This window comes from Siphateles boraxobius, unplaced genomic scaffold (assembly GCF_051911475.1).
Source record: "Siphateles boraxobius isolate OS27281-9 unplaced genomic scaffold, OSU_SipBor_1 1, whole genome shotgun sequence".
Classification (NCBI taxonomy): domain Eukaryota; kingdom Metazoa; phylum Chordata; class Actinopteri; order Cypriniformes; family Leuciscidae; genus Siphateles; species Siphateles boraxobius.
The window spans coordinates 16,137,429-16,152,667 of record NW_027508699.1 but is presented as its reverse complement, the minus strand read 5'-3'; the positions used below and the strand labels follow the sequence as shown (position 1 = coordinate 16,152,667).

Here is a 15,239-nt window from a genome sequence, read left to right as displayed (position 1 = left end):
TACAAGAAAAAAAATTTGACAATGCATTAGACAAAATACAGTTATATTCAAGATACAAGCTATTAAAAACAAATCTTAAAGTGTTGCTTCAAGGAGAAAAAAAAAAGTAAAAAAAAAATTAAATCTCATTCAGAATTTTGCAGTGTAGACTACACCTATTGAAAGGGTGCACTACATTATTGTGCAATAGATACAGCATATGAGCAATGTGATCATCCTTGATTCCTTGTAGGCCACTAGATGGCAGTATATTTGACTGCATACATTTCACAGAAAGCTCTTTAGTATTGTGACTTAAACATATAACAACCCTTGTAATTTCCTCGCTGGCCAGCTCAATAACAGAAAGCAGGAATGTATTTTGAAAAATGCAACATAACAATCCACTTTTGCTTTCATGTATGAAGAAGAGTCTTGGGGAAACTCAAACTTGAGTAGGATTACTACATACAAATAGCAACATACAGACAGTAAAAAAATCATATAGCACTCCTGCCTAAAATATTCAAATGACATATTTAAGCTGTCCTAACATCATAAACTTTATAATTTCATTTAACTTTGACTTACCTCTGGTTTGTTTATCAAGGATGCTGAATTCAAGCTATTCTGAGAATAGCTGTCTGAACTGCTGTCCTCTAGTAAGTATTCAGAATCAAAAGACTGGGTTATAGTGAGTTGCGCTGTCCTTGGTTTCAGAGACGTCGGCCTCTGAGGTGGATCGGAGACACCGTCATTGCTCACTCCCTGACCGAGCGAGCAGAGAGAGGACGCAACAGATCTCGAGGGGTAACGGAAGCTCCTCCGGTGTGTCCAGCCCAGAACAGGACTGTGAGGTTTGGGGCTCATGGGCCTTGTCGGACTATCAGTGTTCTCGAAACCGCTGAGAGACCTGGTCCAGATATGTGACATCTGGGTTGCGAGAACAGTGGGGTTTACAGGTGACTGCGACCTATCCTCTACATTGGACTCAAAGCCATCTACTGAGGCCTGATCAGAATCTGAGGAAGTGGCATAAGGCAGCTCACCTCCTTCCAGACATGTACTGTCTTCAGACTGTTCCTGAGGTGCAGATTCCAAACTCTGTGGGTCAAAATGGCATGTGTTCCTTAAACTCTTTTGGGAAACTGGTGAGCTGTTAAGTCTGGACCTGTTCTGAGGAGCACAGAAGGCACAATCAATATGGCTCTGATGTGTGGACTTGTCACAGACTGTCCCAGGAAGCGATAGAGTTCTTTTGTAAAGTTCTGCTTCCTTAAAATATTTCATCTTCCTCCAGGACTGCTTGGTTTTCACCTCCTCATTCTCAGACTGCAGGATCTGTTCCTGGTTTTCCCTCTCAGGATATCTGGACTCAAACAGGCTAGACAGAGACTTGTGAGCCATTGCAAGCTTCAGGCGTAAGTTTAAGTTATCTGTACTTTTGCTTCTTTTTTGTTGCAATCCCTCTGCCATTGGGGAAGCTCTAAAATTCTGTGCATCTCCATCTTTGTGCTGCTGCAGCTGATACAAATTTGGGGATTGTGTATATTTCTCTCTACTCAGCAAGTTAAAAGCAAAAGCCTTTTCAAAAATGTCATCATTGGAGTGGTCAGAAAACTTTGTAATGTCTGTGAGATGATCTGTACTTTGTGAAATATGGGTCTTGTACAGCGAAGTTTGGGAATTGTTACGTGTGAGTGACCTACTGTACTTTACTTCGTCCCGTTCATCTCCATCCACATTGGAGTCCTTAACTTCCGGATCAACCTTGTTATTGCCTTTGTGTTCTCGTTTGGTCTTGCGGAATGAGGGCATTCGAGAAAAAACAGAAAACATAGAGCCCTTCCCTGATTGGGTTCTCTTATTTCTAGCAGAACCACGAAGACTAGACGATGACTGAGTGCTGTCCTCCGTCTCCTCACTGTTAGTACTGAAGTCAAGGTCTTGTGACACAGAACTGGAAACACTATGGCCATCACTGCTATCAAACACATTTGATAAAGAGCTCATTGTTTCTCCAGCATCTGGTTCATTCATGACAACGGCTACATTGGCTTTTGTATGCATGGCAGAAATGTTGTCATGTGGGCGGTTTGTAACATCATCAAAAGAACTCCATTTCTCATTGAATACACCTTCTGATAATGGACTTCCTTTCTGTTCCTCCTCCAGTCCATTCTCCAACACAAATGAGCTCTCCAGTGAACGGTCTGACTCCAAAATAGCTTCTAAATTAGTGATGGGTAAAATTCGACAACATGTAACAAATGCCCCTTCGATCTTAGAGTCGTGCAGTTGCTGCAGTTGTGGTTCAGTCTTTTCACATAAGGAATCAGTGATTTCAGGAGAGTTTGTTGTGAATGTTTCAAGTCTTCTCTCCATGTTTTCTAATGCATAAGTATCATCGACCTTGAGAGAGCCACTAAGTGGTAATTTGTTTTCCTCTTGGGCAAGCTCTGGGTGTTTGTGTGCAACCAAATGGACAATATGTGAAAATTCACAATTTGTAGAGTCTGAATTAACCTCACCATGTGTGCTGTAATGGTCATCTGTGTTTGGGGGACTCAAGGTTTGCAACACTTCAGTACAGCTCTGACTGATGCCGCCTGTGCCCTTGAACTGAAATCCTCCCGCTGTCTGCTCTCCCTCCACTGAAGACGAGTGCAGCTGGCACTCCTTCCCATTATGGCAATCACAGAGCTGCATTTGTGTAACATCTTTGTGGCTGCTACATGCATTGAAGTCTGAAGGTTTCTGAACATTACCTTTGCTGTACATTGCAATATTCATTTCAGGTGCTTTGAAGGAGGTAGCCCGGTCAGCAGGGGCACTAAAAGATTCACTATCTTTGCAACCACCGCCCTTTGAGACTAAACATCCAGCATTATTAGTAGATCTGCTGTATTTTTGCAATGAACTAGGCAAAGACATTTGTACACTTGAGGCACAATCTGCTAAAGTAATGGCTTTAATGTTATTATTTGTGTCTGAGCTGTAATCATGGTTTCTAATGTTCAGTTGAGAATAATCAAAAGGAGTGAAAGGATCAGAACATGCACTAGACAAAATATCAACATCTGACTCAATTGTTTTAACGGACTCATTTTGCCTTGTTTGTTTGTCAGATAGGGTGTTAGGTCGGTGAAATTGTTTGGAGGTCTCTGTATATTCTATAACGCAATGCGCTAATTGTTTACAGTTCATTTGAAGGCCATCACTGAGCTCAAAGCAAACATCTGTAGGGCTGACTGGAGATTTTTCATACGAAATCTCAAACAGACTAGCCAAAGATTCGACAGGACTGTCTACTGGACACCCATCGGATTCAGCTGTCTTCATGTCAGAACACGCAACACTCAATGACTTGGGCCTAGTGTATTCTATGCATCCCAAACTGTCAGAGTAAATTACTGACTGTTCTATAGAGGGAACTATTGTACATTCTTTCTGGTACGCTTTAATATTGTGATGCATATTGCTATCCTTCTGTGTTTGTTGTAAAATGTCTCCATTTTTAGCATCAAAACGTTTAGCGTTAACACAAACTTGTGTTTCAGTGAATTCACCCAGTTTGATCAAATTCATTCTACTATTAGGGCACTGATGGGTTTTGTAAAATTCTGCCTCAGGCTCATGGTCCTCCGAATATGTTTGCCCACTGTCCTGCAAACAATAACTGTTCATGTGATATCTACTAACTGAGTAATCTTCTTTTTCACTGTGCATTTGTAATACTGGGCAATTTTGGTGAACGCAATGAGTTCTGGCCTGAAGATCTGACTGTTCTGATGTCCACTCATCGATCAGATGCTGATGCAGTGAATTTGACGCTTCAGCAGTTGCATTAGGCACATTTGAGAAAGCTCCCTCAGCTGCAAAACACTCATATTTAGAAACAACAGGAGTGTCAGTTAAGTCCAGCTTTTTGAAATGTAGACTTTCATTCTTTTCAAAGTTTAAATCAAGTTCTTTTTCAGTGTCCTTTGATGAATGCCTTCCAGATGTTTTCAATGATTGATTGACTTCACAGTCCATGCAAATGTCCATGCAGTCCTGTTTTAATTGTCCCTTTTCATAAGCCACTGTGTTTGAAATGAAATCAACCTGTGATAGTCTGTCTTTCACTGAAGACTGTAATTGGCTGTGTTCCAGTGAAGAATTTGATTGGCTGTTCTCTATGGAATGCTGTGATTGGTTGTGTTCTGAATTCTGTGATTTCCTGTGTTGTACAGAATCCTGTGATTGGCTGTGTTCTACAGCATTCTGTGATTGCCTGTGTTCTGATGAAGTGTGACTGTTTTCTACTGAGTCGTGTGATAGACTGCATTCTACAGAATCCAGTGATTTCCTGTGTTGCACAGAGTCATGTGATTGGTTGTGTTCTGATGAGGTGTGTGACAGACTGTGTTCTATTGAGTCCTGTGATTGGCTGTGTTCTATTGAATCTTGTGATTGGGAGCATTCTACTGAGTCCTCTAATTGCCTGTGTTCTGATGAAGTGTGACTGTGTTCTACTGAGTCATGTGATTGGTTGTGTTCTATCGAATCCTGTGATTGGCTGCATTCTACAGAATCCAATGGTTTCCTGTGTTGAACAGAATCCTGTGATTGGCTGTGTTCTGATGAAGTGCGTGATTGACTGTGTTCTACTGAGTACTGTGATTGGCTGTGTTCTATTAAATCCTGTGATTCTGAGCATTCTACTGGGTCCTGTGATTGGCTGTATTCTACTGAGACCTGTGTTTGGCTGCATTCTACAAATTCATGTGGTGGACTGCATTCGACAGAATCCTGTGACTGACTGTGTTCTATTAGGTCCAGTGATTGGCTGCATGATATGGAAGCTTGTGATTGGATGTTTTCTGTCGAGTCCTGTGAATTGCTGTGTTCTATTGAATTCTGTGATTGGCTGTGTTCTGTTGACTCCTCAACTTTCTGTTCAATAGGCTTCTCAACTGATACAGACTCATATATAGAAAGATGCCGTGAGACAGATAAACTGATCTTATTGTCATCAACATTCAGCTCACCATGTTGAGTGTTTGATTTATTATGTTCAGCATCTGTACTTTTCACAACGGATGCAATTGTCTCTATTTCAGTGTTACTAGTGTCAATATCATTTTGCTGTAACTCTTTCTCACTTGTGAACTGTATGTGCGGCTCATTGTATCCTGATTGAGCGTCCATGATATTTTTGTTGATTTGTTCTAATTTTAATTTTCCATCAAAGGTGACAGCAAATTGTGACTTGGCTCCATCACTGTCTTTTAAGGTGAATAATGAGTCTTTAGCACTTGGCTCAGAGAGTGTTTGTGGTTCTACAGTGTCCACTAATTCCAGTAGGGGTGTTACTACATAGGATAGGCCATTCTTTGAAGAAGAATCAAGTCCAGTTCCCGCTGGAGAATTGCTGATAACCTCCCCACAATCTGGACCACCTTTAGCATCAGACATTCCAGTGCCATCAACACACATGTGTATCATCTCCGTATTTCCAGTCTGTGTTTGCAATGGCTCAGTGGTCCAACTGTGACTGTCAAAAACGGCATGGTGGCTTTTTGCTAAAGAGGGATTTCTCTCTCTAACTGAAGGAGAGGGTTTGACTAATGGAGAGTGTGAGTCCAGATGACCCACAGAGCAAGAGCCGGTCTCATAGCTGAGCGACGTCCTGCAGCCGTCCTTAGTTTCATGATTGGGGTCAGAGAAAGTGTCACTGTGCCACAAGTCTGTGTCAAAATATTCCTCTTTTGTGTCCTGTGCTGCTTCAGGAACCGGCTCACACCATTCCTGATGGTCATGTTGCTCTCCACGGTCCTCCTGCTGAGAATTCCCATCTTCCAGACAGCCTGCTTCACTCCCAGAATCCTCTAAAGCTGGAGCCTAGGAAGAAAAAGAGAATATGTGCATTGTTTTCCTGTTCTTAAAAAAGGGGGACTTGGTCTCATCTAATTGAAGTAAACAGTTTATAAGTTACATCAGTGAGGCTATTCAAAATAAGAGTTAGGGAGTTAAGAGTATTTTTTTCCGATCTGCAATCAATTTAACTCTAAGGATCAGCATATGCTCGTGAAGTTAACCACATAGGTTTGATAATCATTCAATTACATCTTACATTCTTTCCCCCTTACACCTGGAACTAATGTGTCACTCAACCATGCCCTGCTTCATGTAGTTAAATCAAAGCCCTTTAGAGAGCATCTGCTTATATGAAGCATCTGAACCATTAGCTCATTTGTTCAAGGGATAATTTCCAATGGACAAAATTGTGCATGATGATGAACAGACTCAGATGTAATAACACGGAAGAGCGTAACAGATTGTATGAGTCATTAACATCATATTAGCACAAACAACAGAGAACAAAAATTTAAACAACTGATAGAAAAAACACAGTTAATCAAAAGTAGATGACAGCAAAATAACAGACTCTGAATACTATAAATCAAACCTTATATCAGTCAATGCAGAAAGATGCATTTGTAGCCCGATGGTGTAGTTACAAATGTCTATCAGTAGGGGGCTAGGGGCTAACTGGTCCATGCTTACCAGGAAAATAACCTTGACCCCTTGAGCTCTTCTCATGGTCAGTAGGTCGTGGAAAAGGGACGGGACCTTCCACAAGAGCAGACATGTGTCGTCATCCAACTTAGAGAAACCATACAAACAATCCCCTAAGAGGACCACAAGCCGACCAGCTGTTTGCAGCACAACGACAATCCCTTCTTTTCGGACTCATAACCCAAGGGTCTGTCTTCCATTAACCATGTCTCTAATCTAGTGAGTTCAAAAGATTGCAAAAGAAAACACCAGGCTAAGCTAGGCCAACTAACGGTTCTAATGTTTTAAGTAACCTACAAACATCAGGTTCTGAGAGGGAGAGAACAGAGATGAAGCCTCCATCATACCCTGCTTGTACTTAAGAACCGAGGCATCATTAGGCACAGCACATCTCCAGCTAATCCCAACAGGTCAAACCACTCCAAACCCGTCACGTTAAATGAGGAAGGACACTAAGAAGAATGGCTTTAAGAACAGCAGGTATCAAAGAGGAGAGTACCAAACACTTCTGCACGGCCTTTTTCAAGGTAGACAAAGCTTGAATACTATTTTTGGAAATATTCAATGTACAGGAATATATGGTAACCCATGCACTGTTTAACTTATACATATGCAAATGAAAATAATTGTATACAAATAAATTTAAATGTTTCTATCCTAACATATTTTTATATTTAATTTTTTCCTTTTCTTTTTTTTACTTCATGCATGATGCGGTTTTCTCGTAACCTGTTGTAGGGATGTAAACATGAACTCCTCAATGTTCAATCTTTTATTAACTAAACATATAGGGTGCTTCTCAATATCCCTCCTCGTCTCCTCACTACTCCGTCCTCCATCCTATGACCCGGAAACCAATCGAGCTCACCCATCTTGAAAGACATATCAATTCATTCTCTTATTGCACCGCGAAGAGGATCGAGGAGTGAGGAGACTTCCTGAGAGGAGTCATGAGCGAGGATACTCGGGTGTATCCTATGCGGAAGAGTTTTATTGACTAAACGTGACGCACGTATAAATTCTCCTCCCCCTTCACATCGGTCACAATCATATTGATTTATACTTTACCATTGCAGTTTATATAAACCACACATCTCACATATTTCAAAAGGGTATCTTGTTTTATTATTATTTATTATGAATTTCTTAAATAACCAAACTAATACAACATAAGGGCAGATCCTTTGAGCGCTGCTGATGACACTATGACGTGACGCTTGAGTGATCAAGTATTCCTATGTATAAAAAAGCTTTCATTCCATTTCTCTGTCCTCATTTTCTTTCCTTGCAGCCTTCCTTTGCATCCTACAGGGGGTGGAGCTGAGACGTGAGGAAAGGAGACGAGGATGCACAAGTAAGAATTGAGAAGCACCCACAGGCTAACACTTGTTTGCTAGCTAGTAGTACAGCATAAGTAAAACCTGTTCTCATTGGCAGGTGGAATGACCTCAACCAACAACACAACGTCACCTGACCCCATTCAGTAACCAGAGCTTGTTTTGCCAAATTGATTACAGTTGAGTTCCCTAAATGGCTTAACATCTTAACGCTACACCGAGGGCTGGGCAGGAGAATGGGGGTATTCGTTTTGCATTCCAGTGTGAATATACAGTATAGTATGTGTACGAGGTAAAAATAGAAAGACAGAGCCAGAAAAGGCACATGTGATCCTGCACACAGTCTGCTACTGACCCTTAAAGCCAAACTTGACCCACAACATAAAAACATTCACAGTCCTTCAGCTTGGTTCATATTTTATTTTCACCAAAAATGTTACTCATCAACAGCATGCACTCTTTATATACACTTCATGTCAAAAAAAGTTGTCGACAGCAATTAGTTTCACAAAAAACTACAGCACCAATTCAAGGATTAAGACAGCTTTATAAGTGTTACAGTCTAGTTGAATTAACAATACTAAATATAATCCATGAATCTGTCATCAGGAATATTCAATGATCTGTGAAGTCCATGACTCAGGTGAAGCATCCAGAATCATGCAGATTCTAAAACATAAAAAAAGCCAATAATAATTCCTCAAAACATAAAGATGTGCTGAAGTATAGTTCAATCAAATCCCAGACCTCAATCCAACTGAGAACATCAATGTTTAAAGTTCACAAACTATCCCCATTCAACAGCAGTTTTGACCAGACGCACAACGCTAATAGAGAACTAAAGAGACCAGTCCAACTTACATTTCAACATTTTCTGCTACTTGACTATAATGTCTAATCTTTTATTCTGTCATAATATACGGTACTTGGTGTCAAGACTTCCTTGGGTGAAATTTTTATTGATTTTGAAAAATTTCTCTTAAGCTAAGGCTGCATTTATTTGTTAAAAAATACAATAAACATTAATATTGCGGAGAATTATTAGAATTTAAAATAGCTGTTTTCTACTTTAATATATTTTTTTACTGTGATGGAAAGCTGAATTTTCAGCATCTTTACTCCAGTCTTCAGTCACATGATTCTTCAGAAATCATTCTTCTGATATGAAGATTCGGTGCGCAAGAAACATTTATTATCACTATCAATGCTAAAATCACATGTGCTGATTAATATGTATGTGGAAACTGTGATATACATTTTATAAGGATTCTTTGATGTATAGAACGTTTTTGAAATCTTGAAATCTTTTGTAACGATGTATAAGTCTTAACTGTAAAATTGTATAATTACATTCAAATAATTGTATAATCACACTAATAAATGTATAATTACACTAATATACAATTACAATCTCGAAAATAATCGCTAAATTTTTTCGAAAAGAATCACATTTCTTCCAAAGTATCCCTACATTTTTTGAAAATCGATAGATTTCATCAAATTAATCAATACATTTCTCGAAAAGAATCGCTAAATTTATTGAAAAGAATCGCTACAATTCTTGAAATGAACATTTCTTGAAATTAATTGCTACATTTCTCGAAAAGTATAAATACACTGTAACAAATATATAATTATACTGTAACAAATATATAATTAAATTCTCGAAAAGAATCACTACATCTCTCGAAAAGAATCGCTACATTTCTTCAAATGGATCAATACATTTATTCAAAAGAATCGCTACATTTCCTCAAATGAATCACAACATTTCTCGAAAAGAATCGCTAAAAATAGATATGTTTCCATAACTTCAGAAATGAGTAATGAAAACGTAAAATTTCGGGAGGGAAAATCCCATCATCTGCAAAAAAGTTTACACACTCACTTGAATAATGGAATATTGGGAGATGAAATAATGGCAGGTGGAAACGCATTTGCCAAATAAATTCTGACGTAGCGAACATTAAACCCATATGACTAATCGGCTGTTTCCGATGATGGTGTTTTGTTTACTGTTGGTTACTAGGTTACCAATACCACCGTCATCCGCTCGAACAACATGATACCTGGTAAGTACAGTAATTCTCATTTGTTTGTTTTTTTGTTTTTTTTGCAAACTTTGAAAAGATTTGCTTCACGTTTGGATGAAAACCCAGGTACTGTTGATCAATTTAATGCATCTTGCTGAATTAAAATAATATATATTTTTTTATCTTTCTGACCCCTTTTAAATGGAACCCCTTCTGAGCGTCTGCTTCCTCTAATCCTGAAGAAATGCAAATGTAACATCAACATACTGTATGCGTCTGCACATGCAGTGTGTTGAGGAGGTCATGTGACAATGTAGCATGCTACATATATCGTTTATTGCCTACTGTTTTAACATGTTTTAAAATGTTAGTATTCCAATTTCATTGCAATGAGCTTTAGATTCATGGGGAGAAAATTGGCAATGTATTTCCCGACAACGCAATTTTTAGAAGCAACCATTCTAAAGTTTGGGGTTGGTAAGATTTTTTTAATGTTTTTGAAACAAGTTTCTCATGCTCATCAGGCTGCACTTATTTGATCTAAAATACAGTAAAAACAGTAATATTGTTATTACAGTTTAAAATAACCCATTTATATTTGAATACATTTTAAAATGTAGTTTATTCCTGTGGTGCAAAGCTGAATTTTCAGCATCATTACTCCAGTCTTCAGTGTCACATGATCCTTCAGAAATCAGTCTAATATGACCATGATGTTTTTTATTCTTTAATTAATAGAAAGTTACAGCATTTCTTAATTAATCAATATATATATATATATATATATATAAATAAACTTTTTAACACTGATGAATATATTATAAATATTTCATTATGGTACAGTAGATAATTTACTAACTTTTTTTTTTTGAAGGTGAAATTAACTTTTTCTTTTTCCGGTCTACTGCGTTTCACAACACACAACCAATTTACAATTTACTGACATGATACAGATTATAATGCAGAATCTTTATTACATAATTGTTTTTACTGCATCTATTTACAGTATGTATTGTAGAATGCAAAAAACATCGAATTACAGGATTCTGCTGCTCTCTCCACGAGCATGAGCTCATCCCATCGGAGAGGCCAACCACAGAGAGGGAATCACACACACACAAACACTTCTGCACACATGCTAGGGAGTCACTCTCAGTAGATACACACTCACAGAGTACACTTCTGAGAAAGGAACTAGAGATCATTTTTGATGATACATTCAGACATAGTGAAATGACGTCATTACAACTGTAAATCAATCAGTTAAATATGACAATGAAAGCACAGGAAAGGTGATGATTTGGGGTAAGTTATATGTTTTGATTGTAGAGCTGATCTTATTTCTAAATAGAGGAGTGGAGAAGCACAGAAAGCAGATTTAACACACTGTAGTGAAGGTCAAATATATGTCATCAAATACAAGGTGAGGAGTAATATCATGACCACACCTTCTCCACGGCTCTCTCATCAAAAACAACTTGACCTCTGTTGAGTGAAGCATCTGTGTATTTGAGGTAATTGTAAAATAGTAATATTTCTTCGCAGACATGTTTGCTTTAGATATTATTTTAACACAATCCGCAACAATCAGTAGTAACAATACACCTGATTAAAACCCAGTGGATGTTCTAAAGAGCTTTAGCATCTCAAATAGTGTAGCGCTCATGTGCGCTGCTGTGCATAGTAAGTGGTTGTAGTGATTTAAAGCTGGTGCAAACACAACTGCAACCCCTTCTGTGCCAACTAAATCAGCTGACTTCAGATCAGATAAACAGCTTTAACAACGCTCTCTCTAAACACAGCACAGTTGTGTTATTTCTTGAATAAAGTATAAGAACCACTGTAAACAACAGCTTTAAGACTATATTTGCATAGGTCAAAATCTGCAATTAAAAAGACCTGCAATTAAATAATCGAATTAAGTGCATTTAACTATTTTACTAATAATGTATCAGTACTTCCTACATTGCCGTGATATTTTTTTTTTTAAGTTAACCACACTAAATAAATCCATTAAAGGGTTAGTTCGCCCAAAAATGAAAATTCTGTCAGTATTTACTCACCCTCATGTTGTTCCAACCCCGTAAGACCTTCGTTCATCTTCGGAACACAAATTAAGATATTTTTGATGAAATCTGAGAGCTGGATCACTCTCTCCATACTAGTCCATAGGCTTCTTCAGGGATTGAAACTTGCCAGCCCTGAAAAGTTATTAAAGACTACTTTACTACATGACTAGTATGGAGGAGTGAATCCAGCTCACAGATTTCATCAAAAATATCTTAATTTGTGTTCCGAAGATGAACGAAGTTCTTACAGGGTTGGAACAACATGAGGGTGAGTAAATACTGACAGAATTTTCATTTTTGGGTGAACTATCCAGTTAAACTAATAGCCCTTATTTTCCCGTTTCAACACTCATCATTTCTATCGGCTCCATCCGAAGATTATATTTCTGGTAAGTTTAAAGGCACATGCTCGCTTTACTAGGAATACCACATTTGAGCCATTATATCTGCAGCATCAAAGGTTCTTTTTATCATGGCATTACGCTGTCATCATATGTATTTAGCTTTGAACTGCAGTCTAATTTAACAAACAGTGCATAATATTGTCTAGATCTGCAGGTATGGTGCTCCCTTTATTGGTAAAGTACGTAGTAGACACATGACTGGCACTCTGAATTTTTGTTTGTTTTTTGTACTAGAAGTCTAGATCATATCTTCATTCTAAGGCATTTAAGTCTTTTCAACTACAGTAGCATTTACACCAGGATCTACTGCAATCATTGACTACTTTTACATGCAGCCAATTTTCGGCGACGCACGGTTAGCGTCTGGACGTACGGACAACCTTAAGACGCAATGTGCGTCATTTCCGATTCTTCTTCCTGTATCCAAAGACAACAACAACAGCAGCAGCATGCAGATAATAGATAGTTCGGGGCAGATAGCGATTGCCTCTGTTTGCGCTTTGGTGCTGGTACTGACCTCGCTCCAAAAGTATGCTGTACTGCGTCTCGCCATGTTTACTTACGGTATACTGCACGCAGGTTTTTGTATGCGCCGAGAAGTTCCTCTACTCAAAAGAACAAGATTCCTTGCGAATAGAACATGTGCAGAACACAAATCATTATGGGGATATGGCGATACGCGTTTACATGACCAAAAATTCGGGTTAGAAAAGGGGTACCCCAGGTGTCATATCCCGGTTTTTAAAATCCGGGATATGAGCATATTCGGGTTTTTGCCGGTGTTTACATGGCCGTGCGTGATATTATTGCTGATATCCCGGTTTTGAACGGGTTATTGACTGCATGTTAACGTAGTCATTGTTAAGTGTCTAATTGTTAAGTTCATTAAGTGTCTAAGTGTGAAGTGTATGATATATTGTATTAAGATCTCCAGAAGCTGCATGCAACAGACTGGCTCCATATATCAGATCAGTGTCATGTCGCATATCCCACTTTCATACTGAGGAATGAGCATGGTGCAACTGTAAATTTTCAGAAGATGTGTGTGCACACTTTCAGACAGACAGGGAAGGTCAATGCTTACAGTTAAGATAAATCCAATTCAGAGATTCCAGTGACAACTAAGGAACAGACATAATGAATGCTCCTTCCTAGACCTGGGATCAGGCATTTTCAGCACTGCTTTCATTTTGACATTATAAAACGTGTTGGAATTACTTGACTTGAAGAATGCATTTTGATTTCTATATTTTAATGGCAATCAGTGAAGCTCCATATTCATAAATTGGAACATGTGATCTTTAACCTGTGCTTTTCAAACGCCTGATTCAGCTTAAGTCAGACTTTTCTCAGAGGAATCTGATAGTGGAGCATAATCTCACAGTCTTTTTATTCCTTTCCAAATCTGATTATCATATTATATAAAATCCCTCAAGATGCACTGAAGCACAAGAGGTTAAATTCACTCCCATCCATGCATTTTCTCTAAACTATTCGGGGCACGGCATGTTGAATCAGCGGACCAAATAACAAGTGGTTTCTTGTCCCTAATGAGAAGGTGATGAGCAGATTATGCAACGCACCCCTGCTGAGAAAAAACGAACTTAAACCTGTGCTCTGATAACTCTCAAAGAGATGCAGAAGAAAAATCAGAGATCCCAAAATGCACTGGGAAAAGACTTTTACCCTATAAACTCATGCCACGGCTCCCTAATCCCTCTTGTCCATTCTAATCAGCAGCAGCTTGTTTACCAAACAGACGATATATATTCTTATCAAAAAATGCATTGGTTGCATAACCTAAACAGACACAATCACCAAAACACAAGGGAGCTGATTTTTCCCAAAACAGATTTACAGGGCAGGGGAAATTATGCACACAACAACACTTACAATTGAACCACTGCTAGATGCTACACTGAAAAAAAAACAATGGTAGCACCTAATTTTACAGTTCTGTTCCCCATGTACATACTACATACGTAATTATTATTTAGTATAATAATTGGGTAATAACTAGGTACTAACCCTGAAACTACCCCTAAACCTAACTTAACCCATGTAGTAACCTAATTTTACCCAATATTTTCTTAGGAAAGTACGTAAGTGCCCATACTGTAAAATAAAGTTCAACACAACAAGTAAAATTTATTATTTTTCCTTTTGCAAGTTTTTGCTCTCATATTTAAATTTCACATGTATGGGATTAAGTAAACACTACACTGTGAAAAATATACATGTTTTTACATTGCTTTCACTCATCGAAATAAGTTCAGCAATTTTCAACATTTTTATAAGTTATGCAATAATCAATTTTTTAAAGTCAACTTAATGTAATTTAAGTTGAAATGACAAACATCCAAGTTGATTTTACTTAAACATGTAAAGCAGCAAACTTTTTTTTTTACAATGTCCTTAAAGTTATTAACAAAGAGAATAAGTAAATATAACTTGGACAATAAGACTTTTTTGAGTATTTCTAGATACTGATTTGAAGTTTACTTAGCAATACTCTGGCTCAAATATATTTTACTCACTCTTTGTTTGTAAATTTTACAAACAATTAAGTAAACACTTTGTAAGAAAACATACCCAGTTACCCAACTGAACACATTTACCTCAATACTTGGTACACAATACACAATAATGGTAACAATCAGTGGATAGTGTTTGATGGGTCATTTTGAGTAGAAGATGAACTCCAGAAGTCACAAAACAGCAAGTTACTAGACCTAACAACAAAAGCAAAGATAAAAAAAGAGTAAATACAACTGGAAAACGTTATTTTTCCAGTTGTCAACCTTATCCATGCACCAGTGCATGATGGGAACACCAGTATCAGAAAGTTGAGTA

At 38.1% G+C, this 15,239-nt stretch overlaps 1 protein-coding gene across 9 annotated transcripts in view; it reads right to left on the bottom strand.

Moving 5' to 3' along the window:
- Positions 1-15,239, bottom strand: part of arhgef4 (Rho guanine nucleotide exchange factor (GEF) 4) — a 92,600-nt gene that overhangs the window by 37,797 nt on the left and 39,564 nt on the right. For 8 of the 9 annotated variants that reach the window (XM_077225154.1, XM_077225195.1, XM_077225218.1 and 5 more), the window contains one exon: positions 571-5,865. In XM_077225154.1, the coding sequence (XP_077081269.1) occupies positions 571-5,865 (5,295 nt within the window). The remainder of the gene's footprint in view (positions 1-570; positions 5,866-15,239) is intronic. The other variant, XM_077225169.1, reaches the window with a different exon arrangement.